Raw genomic sequence first — 15,649 nt, forward strand, 5'->3', positions numbered from 1 at the left:
TTAGATTAGAGGTAGTTCTCCCAATCAAAGGTCAGGGCATATCTAAGACCCAATCAAAGTTTGTATATATAAAAAATGACAGTGGTAAAATTCGAACTTGACCTTACAAACTCAAATTCTTAAATCCCAACCACTTTGTGCCAACACTCTTTTGTCAACTTTATTTGTATATTTTACTCATATTTATCTAACTTTAAAATCATATAAAAATATTTTAAAGCTTAAATTTTTTACTTTTATTTTTTTTACTCTTAACCTTTTATCTTTTTACATATTAAATCAATTAACCAAGAAAATAATATTTTTTAATATTTTTATTTTTATTTTACAAATTTTCATATTTTTCAATGTTTATATAATTAAAATATATTATGCAATTTATAAATATTTAAATATGATTTGATTCGGTTAGTAGAGAATTCACGAACTTTTTAGAAATTCATATTATATAATATTAATATTTACATATTAATATTTTAAGTTTAATTTATATTACTATTTTAATATTTTCAATCAAACTAGAGTGGACTTGTTAGATTAGTTTAGCCCGCTTTATCACCGACAATTAAAACCCACAGGGAATATTAAAGGCCCAAAAAAATGGTTTTTTTCCAACAAGACAAACGATTTTATTAATTAGTACAATAGGACATATAGAAGTTTATTTTGAGATCTCCGACATTTGTTATAGTATTTAAGGAATTCGTCACGTCGAGATGACGAGTTTCAATAAAATATAATTTTTTATTAAATTTTATCACGTCGGAATAAAAAGGTAGAATAAAAATAATTTATTGAAACTCTTCAAGTCGATGTGATGAGTTTTAAGTTACTATAATAAATATAATAAATCCCAAAATAAACCTCTATATGTTTTATTGGACTAATTAATAAATAAAATTGTTAGCCTATCAGGGGAAAAACAAAAAATACGATCTTTGGGTTAACATTTGCCTACTTTATATAAACTATTATATGAAGGGGTTAGTATCGAATGTGCTGATAACATATAAATTTTATATATTATTAGTAAATTATTATATTAAAAAATTATTAACAATTAATGAATAGTTTTATGAATCATTAGAAAGTTCAACTCATTTCTTATTATTTAACATTATTTATTTTTTATCATCCAAGTTGTATAAGTGAAATCTTAACTCTATTCGGAGGTTCATGATAATTTAGGGTTTTGATTAAATATGGCATTGGAAGATGATAATATATATGAATATGTTTTTCTCGTTGAACATACAAAGTCTTTTCTTTTATCAAAAATATATGTTTAATGTTTTTTTTATTATCTTAGAGTTAATTCTGTCGTAATTATTAAAAAATCATTAAAAATTCAATCAATTAATCGGTGTTTTACGCATTACCTAGGGTTTAGTTTCCTTTATTTTTATTTAAAAAATATATGAATAATTACTTATTTAGGCCTTTAAATTTTAATTTATTTTGATTTTATCCCTATTTTTATTGTTAATTATATTTTATCCCCTTGAACTAAAATCTTGACTCTGTTCCAGGTGGGTTTTCAAAAAAATCAGTGAAGAGTTTGGGGATTGGATATTGTAGTTTTTTTTAGATTTTAGAAAAAAATGATTTTATTTTTTTTAAAATAATTTTAAAATTTTTAAAATTTATAAACGTGTCACGCTTTAAATGGTTAACGAATTTTTTTAACGGTTATGATAAAATTAAACTTAGAATAATAACGTGAAAAATATTGAAGACACATTTCAACATAAAAAATAAATAAAAGATATAATTAGCACTTTCTTTCTTCTTTCTTATTAAGCCTATAATAAATGATATACATCACTTATCGCTATGCACCTTATCCGACACACCTTTTAAATCGACATATAAGCAAAAGATACTGTTATCATCCAATTTCTCAAGTCGACATAAAACGATAGAAAAACAATTTAAGAGAAAAAAGAAAGAAAAGAAAAGAAAGTTTAAATGTGAATAAACTAGTTACAATACAGAAATATCTCAATAATTAATCAAACATATATATAATAGGGTAAAGTACTCAAATGGTCCCCTGACTATAGGTACTGCTTTATTAAGTCCCTTGAGTATTAAAAGTTATAAAATGATCATCTGACTATAGAGTATCGCTTTGTTGAGTCCCTCAACTATGAAAAGTTACAAAATAGTCACCCGTTTATTCATTATGTTCCAAACTTACCCTTTTCCGTTAAGAAATTGATGATATTCTGAGCAGAATGTTAACTTGATGATTGTGATATGATAAAATATGATCATAGAATCTCAAACGACTATCGCATTTTAATCATTATGTTAACGTATAACTTAGGCAACCACCAATTTTTTAAAGGAAAATGATGAGTTCGGAACATAATGAATAGTCATGTGACAATTTTATAACTTTTAATAGTCGAATGACTTAACAAAACAATATTTGATAGTCCGAGGACCATTGTAACTTTTAATAATTGAATGACTTAACAAAACAGTACCCTATAGTTGGAGACCATTTGTCTACTTTACCATATATAATATACTCTCTTCTATATATAAATAAGTCAATGATGCATGCGACGTATGGCATGATGCATGGCAAAGAAACAAAGAAAAGTGGTCAAATGGTTGGCATGATGGAAATCAGTCTTGATATACTTTGATTTTAAACTTTTATGGTAGCATTTGATGTGCATTTGCGTTAGTCGTCCACCAAGTAATCCCCCCCTTCCCCTTAACGTATGGTACACTAATGGGTTGTATTAGCAGCATCTTTAGAACATATTGTCTATATTTTGTATTTCCCTTTGTCCTGTCCCTCCTAAGATTCAATGGTGCCAATCACATTGTTTATCTAGCAGTGTTAAAGTTTACAATTTATTTAGTGAATAGATAAATTAAGAGTAAAAAAAAAAAGAGAACCGATGGTGTATGCATAGGCCCTCGAACCGCACAACTATATACACGTATCTAGCCTTCTAAGATTAAATTAATATTATTCTAGTATAGTTCTCTTATAATTTTTTGTCAATTATAGTGAAATTCTTCTACTATGCTCGTAATTATTTTCTTTAAAGATTTTTCATGTAACCATATATATCTATATTTTTATTCTTGTTTCTTAATCGTTATCGTGGTTGTTTATAACAAATATTTTTTTTTTACTTAAAATTGACTTGCAAGTTGCATTCATCCTCTTGATCCTATGAAACTTATGGGATTTCATCTTTATTAATGTTGAAATTTTGAGAAATATATAAAGTGTAGAGAGAGCAGTGGATAATCTAGAAGTATATGTTCAAACAAAGTCGTAGAAGCATGTGATGGGTCAAAGAGAGATTGGGGACCTATCTTTCCACACCTAGCATATGGTCATATGCCACACAATTTTATGGAGTTTTTTGGTGTTTGGTTTTATGGAGCTTTTACTAAATTCGAACTAGTTTAATGTTAATTTAGCTAAATGAAAGCATATATAGGCATGAAACAAACCACTTTACAATGCTGTAAGGAAAGAAGTGGTTACTGTATAATGAACTTGAGGGGTGCTTATTGGAGACGCATACAGAGCAGGCAGCCATTCATGTTAGCTGTTCATAACCAAAATGAAATGAAAATGACTCGAATTCTCTTCATTGTTTTCAAGTTTCCATCTCAATTTGTCTTGCACGCATGGAAAACAAAATCCGTCTATTATCAATTTCCATAACAGTTAATGGCTGTTTGATCAACAAGGCTTACTCGATTCGGAGAGGAAGCAGGGTTCATTTTCGTGCATTCGGAGAGGAAAAGATGGAATGTGATTTAAATTTAACAAGCATCAACAATATCATGCTAAGAATTGATCTATGTAGGTCAAGAAATACATGATGATTGGTTATCGATGAGCTTACATTTTATACATACAACGCTTTCTTTTACCTAAAATCAGGAGTTCTCGTATACATAAATCAGTTGAGGAAAAGCCACTTGATCATGAAAGAAGACAACTGGTTCTAAAACTACTAAAATGAGAAGACAAGCCTAGATATATTCAGTCCGCTGACTTTGCCCGGGTGCTGCCTCCATCTATTGCAAGAAACATGAGATCGGATGTAATGTTAGCGTTAAGGGTGAGTTGTCAAATAAGATCAGTTCTACACACGTGCCGTCAGGTTTCTGGTCGTGTGGGTAAACGATTTAGTTGTATAATATGTGACCTCAAGCTACAGTCCTTAACCTGTTGAAAAGATTCATAATGAACCACACGGGGCAGATGAAGACATAAAACAAAGCTTGGAACATAAAACAAAACACAGTATTTACCTGAATGGCTGCTAACGCAGACAAAAAGTCTTTACATCGTTCAAGCAAAGCCTTCTCCTTTGCAGCCAAGCTCACAAGTTCGGCCACCAAAGAATTCATTTCCTCCACCTGCAAGGGACAAATGATACTTAAGATAATTAAGTAGATTTTCCCTTTTAAAAGTACAAGGTCAGGCCAAACACAAATAATCTGTTTCTAAAAGGAAACTACTCTCTTGATAAATAATAGTATCGATATCAGTTTTATCATTATTAGGAAAAATATTGAGATTACGAGTATTTCTTTCTTTTTTAGAAGTATTTCCTTAGTAGGATTACTTGGTTAGTAAGTCTTCCAATTGAACTGTGTAACTCTGTATTTAAGAGGCAAGTTGATAATTGAATAAAACAAGTTAGAATTAAGAGAAAAAAACTAAAAGATCTTGCTCTCTTTTAGAGAGTCCCGAGGTTTCAATCTCCCTTCAAAGAGCTGATCTATCCAACATCATAGGTTGCTCTAAGAATTAAGTTAAGGCAATCACTTCCGACGTTCTCATTAATCGTGTAGTGACTCAAATCAGATCCCGAGACCATAACATTACAACTGGCTTGTAAAGAACTCAATGATTACAAACAATTACCACGTAAAAAACCTTTATGATTTTTATTTTGTAAGACTAATGTTCTAGAAAATTGAATTAATGAATTTTACCTTTGATGATAGTGAGCATATCCAAGATGCCATTGCCTGCATCATCTCAACTGCTGAACTGACAGCATCCGTCAGATTTTGGATATCGACCTATTATAATAGAACAGAGAAGACAAAGAGGAACAAGAGCAACATTTTAAACCAGGCCGATAGTCATGAACTGAATCATTAACACATTGAAAAGTAGAAGGAAAAAAAGGGACGGAACTTACTGTGGCTTTTCCAACAATTGGAAGTCGAAGAGTACTAGCCTTTAAAGCTTCAGTTGCTCCCAGCAAAGAGCCGGAGTGGTCTCTTTCGAGGACTGTCCATGCTTCTAAGTGAGCTATCTACATTCACCAATTATAAAAAGTTTGTCATGAAGAGGATTCATGCTATAAAGCCAGCATTTCGTGACAACTGGAAAGGATTAAGCCTGTTCTAACTAGCATGTAGTAAGAAGTGAGGGACGGCAACGGAGGATCTAAGGAATCATCAACAGCCTTTTTATCTTTTGGGAAAGAAATATAACAGCACAAAATTTTCTCTTCTTGAATTTCCTTGATTTATTATTTGCTTTTTGATTTCTTACTTCCTCTACCTCTAGAAGATGCACGATACTCATATAAATCAAACACTGGCCCACTCTCTACAGCATACAAGAATAAAAACTATAATTTTCCATTTTTTGCGATGTTTTATGTGTTAATAAGTACCAATATTGATTGCTTACTCATTTTATGATGAAGTGAATTATGACTGCTTCTAAGGAGGTATCTAAGTGGATTATTAGATATTAAAGGCCAGGCAGCTCCCCTTGACCACTGTAGGAAACTACAAAATTCCTTATTATAAGATCAAGTCCTAGAGTTAAGAATCTCATTCTCATCATAGTATCGCTAACAATGTTGTCTTTTAAAAAAAACAATGAAAGTGATATGATAAATATGAAGGTAAATCCATAAGCAGATAGTAGAAACAGTTGTCTACGAAAAAGTCTACCAGGATTTGGTTCAATACTTGGAGAAACTTGAAGTTTCGAAACGTACTTGTCTTTTAAGGATGGAAGTCAATTTCAATTTTTGCCTCAGCAGTAGCAACTTTATTCTCTTGAGGGTGACAGAATGCCGCAGTTCTGATGTTGTTACCCATGCATTCCAAAGATTATTCTGATACAAAATAAGAACACATTGGTGATGAACATACCAGATCATGTTAAACCTCAATTCACGATTATTATTATGATTGTAGTTACCAAAGAAGTGCTGACATCCTAAAGAATAGAAGCAGAGCAATTTTCTGATTCTACCAGTTAATATAATCCTTGAATAGGCCCTTTTAACTGATATACAGCCAGCATCATTCAGTTATCTCTTGCAAAGAACACTATAAGAGCATCATGTCCAATTGACAACAGATATTAATGGAATCCAATCTATAACTTAAATAATTCCTCGCCAGGTGTATCTTAATTTCTGTGTTTTTTCCAGTATGCATGTCCATCGGACATTCCATTAAGCAAATCTACAACAGTAAATAATGTGAGAGAGACTGAAACAACTTGAAATCTCTTCATAAGTTCTGAATTATGACTAGAGCGACACACAAGATCAGCCAGAATTGAACTACTTTAATCCCACAGATCAAATTCATACAGTTTTACAATGAACAGTCACTGCATATCGACCCCATATAACAACTCAAATAATCAGAATAGGCTTTTAGTTTTAGTTTTAGTTTTTTTTTTTTTTTTGATAATTAACCTTTCTTTACCTCAAACTTAGAAAGGAAAAGTAAAGGACCACAGAAGGATAATAAGGCCAGAGTAAAACATTTATCGGAATCTGACCCAATGACTATAACTGTACAGTGTCCGTTATTAAACAACAGAGGCTTTCCAAAAAGCAAGCTTATTTAACCAAAGTGATAAAATGTCTACATCTTCAGTCTCTTTCTAACAGTGAGAGAATGAAAGAGAGAAAAATAGGCCGCTAAATAACATTCATAATTATGTATTTCTCAATGATTTACATCATCTTGAGTGGATAAGTATCATGTCAAAGCTGCCTAGAGTTCTAGTGCTTATCTTCAGCATGGAGCCAACTCAAAGATAATTGACCACATCAGACTTTTACTATTCAAAAGCATGACAACATACTGCCTTAAGATCCTTCTGTCACTAAATCTAGTCTTTTAGAAATATAAAAAGGGCATCTGAACATGGAATACTTTCTTAGGAACTATGCATGAATTCAGCAATTTATCACCCAAATACAAGAACATATTGCAAGAACTACAGGGACACTTGCCAAACTAACATTGGTGAAACAAAATAAAGCATTCATCAAATAGACAAACAAAATCATGTATGCATGAACATTGTACATATTGAGAATTATGAGGTGGGCAGGGAGGGTAACCATACCTCAGCACTCAGTTTCTGCATGACGAAAGTAGCATCTGCTCTTGCATTTGCAAATCTCCATTGCAAATAACCATTATAAAAGAGCCTCAACATGTGAGCATCAATAATTCGATCCTCTCCCTTCTTTCCTCTCCGAATATCAACAGAAAAGCTTAGAATTGAAGCGGTATTAACAGCATTACCAATCGTCTCTTTACCACCGACTGCATTCCTAACCCGACCAGGACTTAGCCCCCTTGACGGAGACGAAGTTGAAGATGTCCAAAGCTTACTAGGAGAAGCGGGTCTTATACTAGCCCTCATAGGAGAAGCCAATGCAGCATCACAAGAAACCCTTTTTGACTGACTAAACTTAGCTGAAGAACCAATTCTAGACCCTGGGCTTGAAGACAAAGGCGAACCCGGGTCCTGCAACCGCCTTAACCGGCTATTAGTTTCCTGCCAAAACCTTGCAGACACATTAATATTACGGGGTCCGTTCTTTCCTGTCAAATTCCTACTTCTTCCATTTCCAGAATTGGTGCTCCCAGAAGATATACTATCTGTATCAGATGCAACTAGTTCACAATGAACCTCGTTTAAAGAATTGGAATCTGGGTTTTGTTTATTAGCTTCTTTTAATAACTCAGAACTTCCCAAATCCAAACTCAATCTACAACCACCATCAAAGGAAACCCTCCTCCTACTATCATCAAGCATCATTGATTGTTGCAATGACTTAGCCAACACTGCCCCAGATCCGAAAACCTTCTTTTCACCACTACAATCCAAGCTCCTGTACAATGGATTCGAACCCGAACCCGAAACCGGAGTCCCCGGCCAGAGTTGCTGATCCGCCGGCTTCGAGTTCTCCATGTGATCTCTCACCGGTGTAGCTCGGCGCCTATCGGGAGTTGCTTTCCTTATCAAAGTAGAACCCGCTTGAGCCTTTGTCTTACTGATCGGAAGGGAGTAGGCCTCACCTTGAAAAGAAACCGACAAACTTTTCGTTGAAGTAATCAACATCTTGGTAGCAGCTGACATTTCCGTGGTGCCATTAACATTATTTCCTTGCGACAATTGACTCCCCGGCCGCCTCCGATCAACAGATTGAGACCGTTTGGGAAGCGAAGATGACGTCGTTATAGTAGAACTAGCGTTTGTTGAACGAGAAACAAGCGGAGAATGGAATCTCGTAGCCGTTTTGTTACCCGTCGACATCGTATTAGTGGAACGAGAGATAAGAGGTGAAGGAAATCTCGCCGGCGTTTTGGCTGCTGAAGAAGAAGTGGAAGAAGAAGGAGACGGAGACAAATATCTCGAAGAAACTTGTCTACCTCTGGGTTTCCTCGTAACAGTTGAGCCATTAACTTCAAGAGGAGGCCTTTTAGCTGTTGGGTTTTCTCTTCGATGGGTATTTGTTTCTTGTTGTGGTTCTTCAGCGGGGGATTGTGAAGGAGTTGGTGGACGAGACAATGCAGGCACCATCATCAGAGAGTGCAAAGGAATCTACCTTCTTTTCCACATTGCTTTGCAAGAAACGTCTGTCTATTAATTAGTGATGAATCTCCATTTCCATGGCTGAAAATATGGGGGAAAGGATTTTTAGGTGATTTAGAGCAGCATGGAGGAGAACCCAGGAAGGGTTTTTGAAAGATCTTCCATTTCTACTTCAACAACAGTGAAATTCACACACTTTTCCCGAGTTTTAAGAGATAAGAGAGAAGAGAAGAGCCGGAAAGTTGAGATTTGGGAAAGAGAAGAGAGGAGGGCTTTTTTACCCCCCACACCGTTTATTTTTATTTTTACTTTTCTAACACCGTTCGACCAATATTTTCAAAACTAGCATCCTTTCTGCTGAGTTGGCAAAGGCGCGTCCCTGGGACGCGCTTTACCCGTGTTTTCGCTGAGTTGGATGCCACGTGTGAAAGGCGCGTCCCCGGGGACGCGCCTTTGCCATAAATGTCATTAATGCCCCCATCCGTTTTTCCTAACTACCCCTCCTCCTCCCCTATATAAACCCCCTCAACCCTCACTCATTCTTCACACCAAAATCATCTTCTCCTCTCTTATATAACTCAAATTCTCCAACTATTTGAGTTTTAAATTTGTTATTAGTGGTAAGAAATTTATTTTTATGTTAGTATTTTTTTAAATAGTTATTATTTTTTATATTAATATATTTATGTAAATATTATTTTATTATTAAAATAATATTTATATAATTATTATTTATTTAGAATTATTAATTTTTTGCTAATTATATTGTTTTGTCTACAGTTATAATGGAAAACGAAATGCTGTTGCGATTGGATAATGATCATATCTCCAGACATTTTAGCGATATGGTAATATTTTTTATAATTAATGTTAATATTTAAATTATTTTTATTTTAAAGTTATTATGAATTTATATTAATTTTTACTTTTTATAATATATATTATTTAGGATGCTGATCGTATTTTAGAAACTTTTATTAAAAATCCACGTATACCGACACCGGAACGTATTTTGCCATATTTGGCTTCTGCTGGGTTCGGGTATATTGCAACAATTATAGGCGGTTGCAAACTCGAACCTGTCCTAATTTCTGCACTGATTGAGAGGTGGAGGCCCGAGACACACACTTTTCACCTTCCATGTGGAGAGGCAACAATTACGTTGGAGGATGTCTCTATGCATCTGGGGCTTCCCGTCGACGGAAATATGATGTGTGGTATGGCGGATGGTGATTGGCAATCAATGTGCATTGATTATCTTGGAGCTGCTCTGCCAGAGTTTAATGGAGGTAGAATAGCTTTATCTTGGTTGAAAGCTAATTTTGAGGTTTTAAATGAAAATGCTTCAGAGGATCAAGCAAAGGCATGTGCTCGGGCATATATTCTACGAATAATTGGAGGAATATTGATGCCCGACAAATCTCGCAACCAGGTGCATTGTATGTGGTTGCGGCATCTGATCGATTTTGATGAAGCTGGAAGATATAGTTGGGGTGCTGCAGTTTTGGCATTTCTCTTTAGAGAAATGTGTCGGGCGACGAATTATAAGAAAACTGCTATCGGTGGATGTCTTCTGCTTCTACAATCATGGGCGTGGTTCCGCATGCCTTTCTTATGCCCGATCGTGAATGAACCATACGTATTCCCCTTATTGTTGAGGTAATTTTCGAACTAAATTTTGATTTAAATATTTTCAATTAAATAGGGTGATATTTAGTTTATATTATATTTCATAGGTGGTCGATGAAAAGAAAGGACCATAAAAGTATACCTACTGTTTTAGAGGAAATTCGTTTACTTATTGATACGAAAGCTGGGTCTGAGGTATGTTTTTAAATTTGTTTAATTATTAATATTTTAATTTAAAATGTTAGATATAATTAGAATATTTTATTTATTTGAATTGTATATTTATATTTCAGTTTCAGTGGATACCTTATGCGAGCGATGAAGTGAAAGCTTGCATCCCACCCCACCTTAGAGGGTCATTAGAGGTATGGATATCGGTTATACCTCTTATATGTTATGCTATTATTGAGTGGCATCCAGTTGATCGCGTGCTCCGTCAGTATGGTTGTACGCAATATATTCCTGGAGCTCCTAGAAATTTAGACGACGTGCATAACATAGATAGACGGGGAAAGAAAGATGTTAACTGGGTGGTGAGACACAGAGATTGGATTGCGCTTTGGGAGAACCGATATACACTGTTGGCCCCTCGACAATATTACGCTGAAACTGGTCATATGGTTACGGATAACTATATGGACTGGTTTAATGAAAATGGGAAGCCGTTTCTACTTTCGGCGGAAGCACGAGGGGTTAACATTCCTAGGCGCCGAGAAAGACGTCAACCGTCTCAATATCATCGTCCCCCGACGCGTGGACGGAGAGAAGGCGCTACCGGTTCTGCATCAATCCCACCACAACATCCTTATTCGTCGATGCCGCAGGGGTACATGCCCAGCCCTCCACTTCATATGCCAAGCCCACCAGTTTATATGCCATCTCCGCAGGGTTACATTCCGAGCCCGCAGGGTTACATTCCTAGCCCGCCAGGTTATATGCCTAGCCCGCCAGGTTACATGCCTAGCCCGCAGGGTTTTATACCATATGGAGGTGCATATACGACTATGTTTAATGATCCAGCATATGCTTCATATGCATCTTATTTGGCTGGTGGTGCTTCTCCGCAGACACCTCAATCTTCATTTGGATCACATACATCGATGCCAATGTTTCCATAGTTTCCACAGTTCCCGGGGAGCGGTGGGATTGTTACTAGCACTCCTCCAGGGTCGTTATTTTATACAGGCCCTTCAGCCCCTTTAAATTGAAATTAAAGGACTCCATACATATGATTTTATCATTAACATATATATTAAAACGTATACATTAAAATCAACTTATGTTGAGTTCATCGATCGACGTAATCAACCAAGAGGGGGGTGAATTGGCAATTTATTCAATGTCACATTTCAATGCTCATTCCATACAATTTAAATGTCACAATCAACTTATCACTTCACATTTATTCAATTTATCAATAACATTTTATCTAATTTATTCAAACTTCACATAACGTTTTAATTTAAGTTATTCTTAACTTGTTGAACATTCAAAAGAAGTTAAATTTAAGTTATTCCCCGAGGGACATGAGTGACATAATAGGGCAATGATAATATTCTCTGACGAAATAATGGAAGGCGTGTCCCCGGGAACGCGCCTTCACGTGAATAGTGAAATAATAGGTACTGATATATCTAGTGACCCCGAGGGACATGAATGACATAATAGGGCAATGATAATATTCTCTGACGAAATAATGGAAGGCGCGCCCCCGGGAACGCGCCTTCACGTGAATAGTGAAATAGTAGGTACTGATATATCTAGTGTCCCCGAGGGACATGAATGACATAATAGGGCAATGATAATATTCTCTGACGAAATAATGGAAGGCGCGCCCCCGGGAACGCGCCTTCACGTGAATAGTGAACCGATTATAGAAACTATTATATGCAACGTATTATAAACTTTCAAAACAAACTTCAGTTCACAATCTTTCAAATTCTCAAATTCCCAAACTCTAAATTCTCAAATTCTCTGAAAATGAGTCGTCTTTCTGCTGTTGTTTTGTATGATGGAGAAATTAAGGAAGCTGAAGAGGGGGTTGTTTTTGAGTCAGATCATTATATCCCCTTAACCTTGAAGAGAAACATCACAATTGAGGAGTTAATCACAAAAATTTCGTTAAAGATTCGTGTAGCAGGCCAGAGAAGACTATCTTCACTTCAATACAGATTTCCTACTGAACTTTTTCCGCTCACGTATACATCATTTCAGCTTTCAAACGATGATGATGTTTCTATGATGGTTGATGCTCATATGGGGAGTTCACAATCTCTTATTGAAATGTATGCCACTTTTATTGAGGTTCGTGTAACTCGTGGTCTCTCATATTCCTCTCACTTTGGCATTGCATATCAAACTGATCAAGTTGATAGCCCGACACAACTTATCTGTAATGATTTCACATCATTAATGGCGGATCCAACGCCATATACCATGCCATCAAGTTCAATAGGAAGGCATTCATCTGCAACTGCTTATGATCTCAACCCACGTGGCTTCACCAATAATCCATATGGCAACATCTCTTCTACTTCAAGGGGCAGACATTCATCTGCCAATGTTTTCGACTTACATATGGAAATGCCAACGAGACGACAGTCTATTCACATCCCACATGATACAATGGCCTCAAGTTCAAGGGGAGGACACGCAAGCGGGAACTTATTTGACCTCAACATTGGATTATCGGAGGAACCCTCATCTCCACCAGAAGAACCTCTTCGGGAGCCAGGTGCAGATGGTGCTGAAACGGGATTATTCGTTGAACCTGACTCACCACAGTTTAACGTACATTCTGATGATGACGAGGATGACGTTCCGATAAATACAACACCAGCCGAACTTCCTGCACATATGTATGAGGCTGATTATGATGCAATGTATGAGCCTGAATTTCCAGATCTTCCTGATGTTGGAAACTATGGACTTCAATCATCAGTCAATGACGGTAATTTACATATTGGAATGGAGTTCGCATCGAAGGAGGAAGCAATGATGGCAATAAAGAGTTACAATATTCGTAACTCAGTTCAGTCCCGAGTTGATCGATCTAACACGGAGAAATATGTCTGCTACTGCGTCCAACGTCACAACGGATGTCAATGGATGGTCCGTGTATCAAAGAGGAAGAGGAAGAACAACTTATGGGAACTAACCAGATACAACGGTCCTCATACATGTTGTGCAACAGGTATAAACCAGGATCATCCCAACTTGGACTCCAACATTATTTGTCAAGCAATCATGCCCATTGTGAAGCAAAGCTCTCATATAGCTGTTGCAGTGTTGATTTCTGCTATACAGTCCCAATATGGGTACACTGTCTCATATAAAAAAGCGTGGTTGGCAAAACAGAATGCCATTTGCAAACTTCATGGTGAATGGGATTCCTCTTACAACGAGCTGCCCAGTTGGTTTCATGTTGTGCAAAGACTTAATCCCGGGACAATTGTTGAGTTCGAAACTCAACATCATTACGTGAATGATCGAATGGTTCGCGATCGCTGCCAATTTTACCGAGTCTTTGGACTTACCCTCAGTGTATTAATGCAGTCAAGTACTGTAAACCAATTGTCCAAATTGATGGTACTTTTTTGTATGGGAAATACAAGCAAGTTTTATTATTGGCTGTGGTCCAAGATGGAAACCGCAATATTCTTCCTGTTGCGTTTGCCCTCGTTCAAGGAGAAGACACTGAGTCTTGGGCTTTTTTCCTTAAAAATTTACGTTTACATGTTGTCACCAGGGAACGAGTATGCATTATTTCAGACCGAGGAGCCGGGATAAAAGCAGCAATGGACTCTTTGGGTACAATGTATAGACCTCCACATGTTCAACATCGTTATTGTGTCCGTCATATTGCTGCAAACTATTACGGAAAATACAAGAAGAACGATGAACGTCAGTTAGTCGTGCGGATGGGTATGTTACTTTTTCCCAATTTTTCTATCAATTTCTTATTACTTATTTATACTTCATATTAACTATTACATATTCCTAATGACTTAGGTTACGAACTCTTACCTCAAAGGTTTGAGTCGATGCTACAAGAGCTGTTTGGCAAAAATAAGAAGGGGTGCGAGTACATTATGGACATCAGCAAAGAAATGTGGACAAATGCATATGACGGGGGTATCGCTATGGTCATATGACAACAAACTTGGCTGAAGCAATAAATTCAACCTTAAAGGGGGCGCGTCATTTACCAGTCACGGCGTTGGTCAAAACGACTTATTTTCGTTTGGGTCAACTCTTTGCAAAACTCGGTGGACAAGCTCTTACTTGGATGCAAAACGGACATATTTACCACCCAAGACTAGTAGCCGATTTACAGAAAAAAATGGCTACATCAAATGGGATGTTAGTTACAAATTTTTCTCGCACCCGTGAATTGTTTCGTGTAACCGAAATGCCACGTCCGCTGCAAGGGATTGAAGCTAACTCTTTCAGAGTTAATCTGCAAGAGAGGTGGTGCGATTGTGGTTTCTTTCAAGCACTCAAATATCCATGCTCTCATGTCATTGCTGCTTGCTCACATTCGCATTTGGACTACAAAAATTATGTTGATCCCGTATACCAACTTTCACAAGTTTTCAAGGTATATGAATTTGAGTTTCCGCCCATAGGAAACGAAAGAGACCCAAATGAGATTCAAACTTGGCTTACAATTGTCCCAGATCCATTGCTATTGAGGGACTCAGGTCGTCCAAAATCTACTAGAATACATTGTGATATGGATATTCGGGAGAAGTCAACAGAACAAAAACGATGTGGGCATTGTAGAAACATCGGGCACAATAGAAAAAATGTCCAGCTCTGTTATCATCATATAACCGTTAACTCTTATGTAATTAAAGTTTTTAAATGAATGTTTTTATTTCTAATAATTTAATGTTATTGCATTTATATAATTTGTCAATGTATGTACACCTAAATAATTTTTTTAACTTTTAAATACATAAATATATTTAATATATTTATTTAATATATATTTAATATTATTAGTTATAATTTTTACATTATAATCGAAACATTTTACATAATATAATCGAAACATTTTACATAATATATTATTAATTTATAATAATAATAAAAATAAACTATTTATTATAAAACAAAATACGTGTCTGCTGAGTTGGCAAAGGC

At 35.7% G+C, this 15,649-nt stretch overlaps 1 protein-coding gene across 1 annotated transcript; it reads right to left on the minus strand.

Annotated features, from left to right (window-relative positions):
- Positions 1-3,928: 3,928 nt before the first annotated feature.
- LOC120204940 (QWRF motif-containing protein 2-like) lies at positions 3,929-9,136 on the minus strand. The gene is made up of 6 exons (XM_039204925.1): positions 7,394-9,136; positions 6,018-6,137; positions 5,202-5,318; positions 4,990-5,079; positions 4,300-4,407; positions 3,929-4,213 (listed from the first exon to the last, which is right to left on the minus strand). The coding sequence occupies exons 1-6, from the start codon at positions 8,861-8,863 to the stop codon at positions 4,145-4,147; spliced, it is 1,974 nt and encodes a 657-aa protein (XP_039060856.1). The 5' UTR covers positions 8,864-9,136; the 3' UTR covers positions 3,929-4,144.
- Positions 9,137-15,649: the final 6,513 nt, after the last annotated feature.

Source organism: Hibiscus syriacus, unplaced genomic scaffold (assembly GCF_006381635.1).
Source record: "Hibiscus syriacus cultivar Baekdansim isolate YM2019G1 unplaced genomic scaffold, ASM638163v2 tig00011761_pilon, whole genome shotgun sequence".
In the NCBI taxonomy this organism is placed as follows: domain Eukaryota; kingdom Viridiplantae; phylum Streptophyta; class Magnoliopsida; order Malvales; family Malvaceae; genus Hibiscus; species Hibiscus syriacus.

What these genes read in the sequence shown, in the direction of transcription:
- LOC120204940 (XM_039204925.1), bottom strand. Translation starts at nt 8,863, where the DNA reads ATGATGGTGCCTGCATTGTCTCGTCCACCAACTCCTTCACAATCCCCC. An exon ending in CAATTGTTGGAAAAGCCACA is followed by an intron (nt 5,080 to 5,201) that starts GTAAGTTCCGTC and finishes CTATTATAATAG; the next exon opens with GTCGATATCCAAAATCTGAC. An exon ending in TATGCTCACTATCATCAAAG is followed by an intron (nt 4,408 to 4,989) that starts GTAAAATTCATT and finishes TGTCCCTTGCAG; the next exon opens with GTGGAGGAAATGAATTCTTT.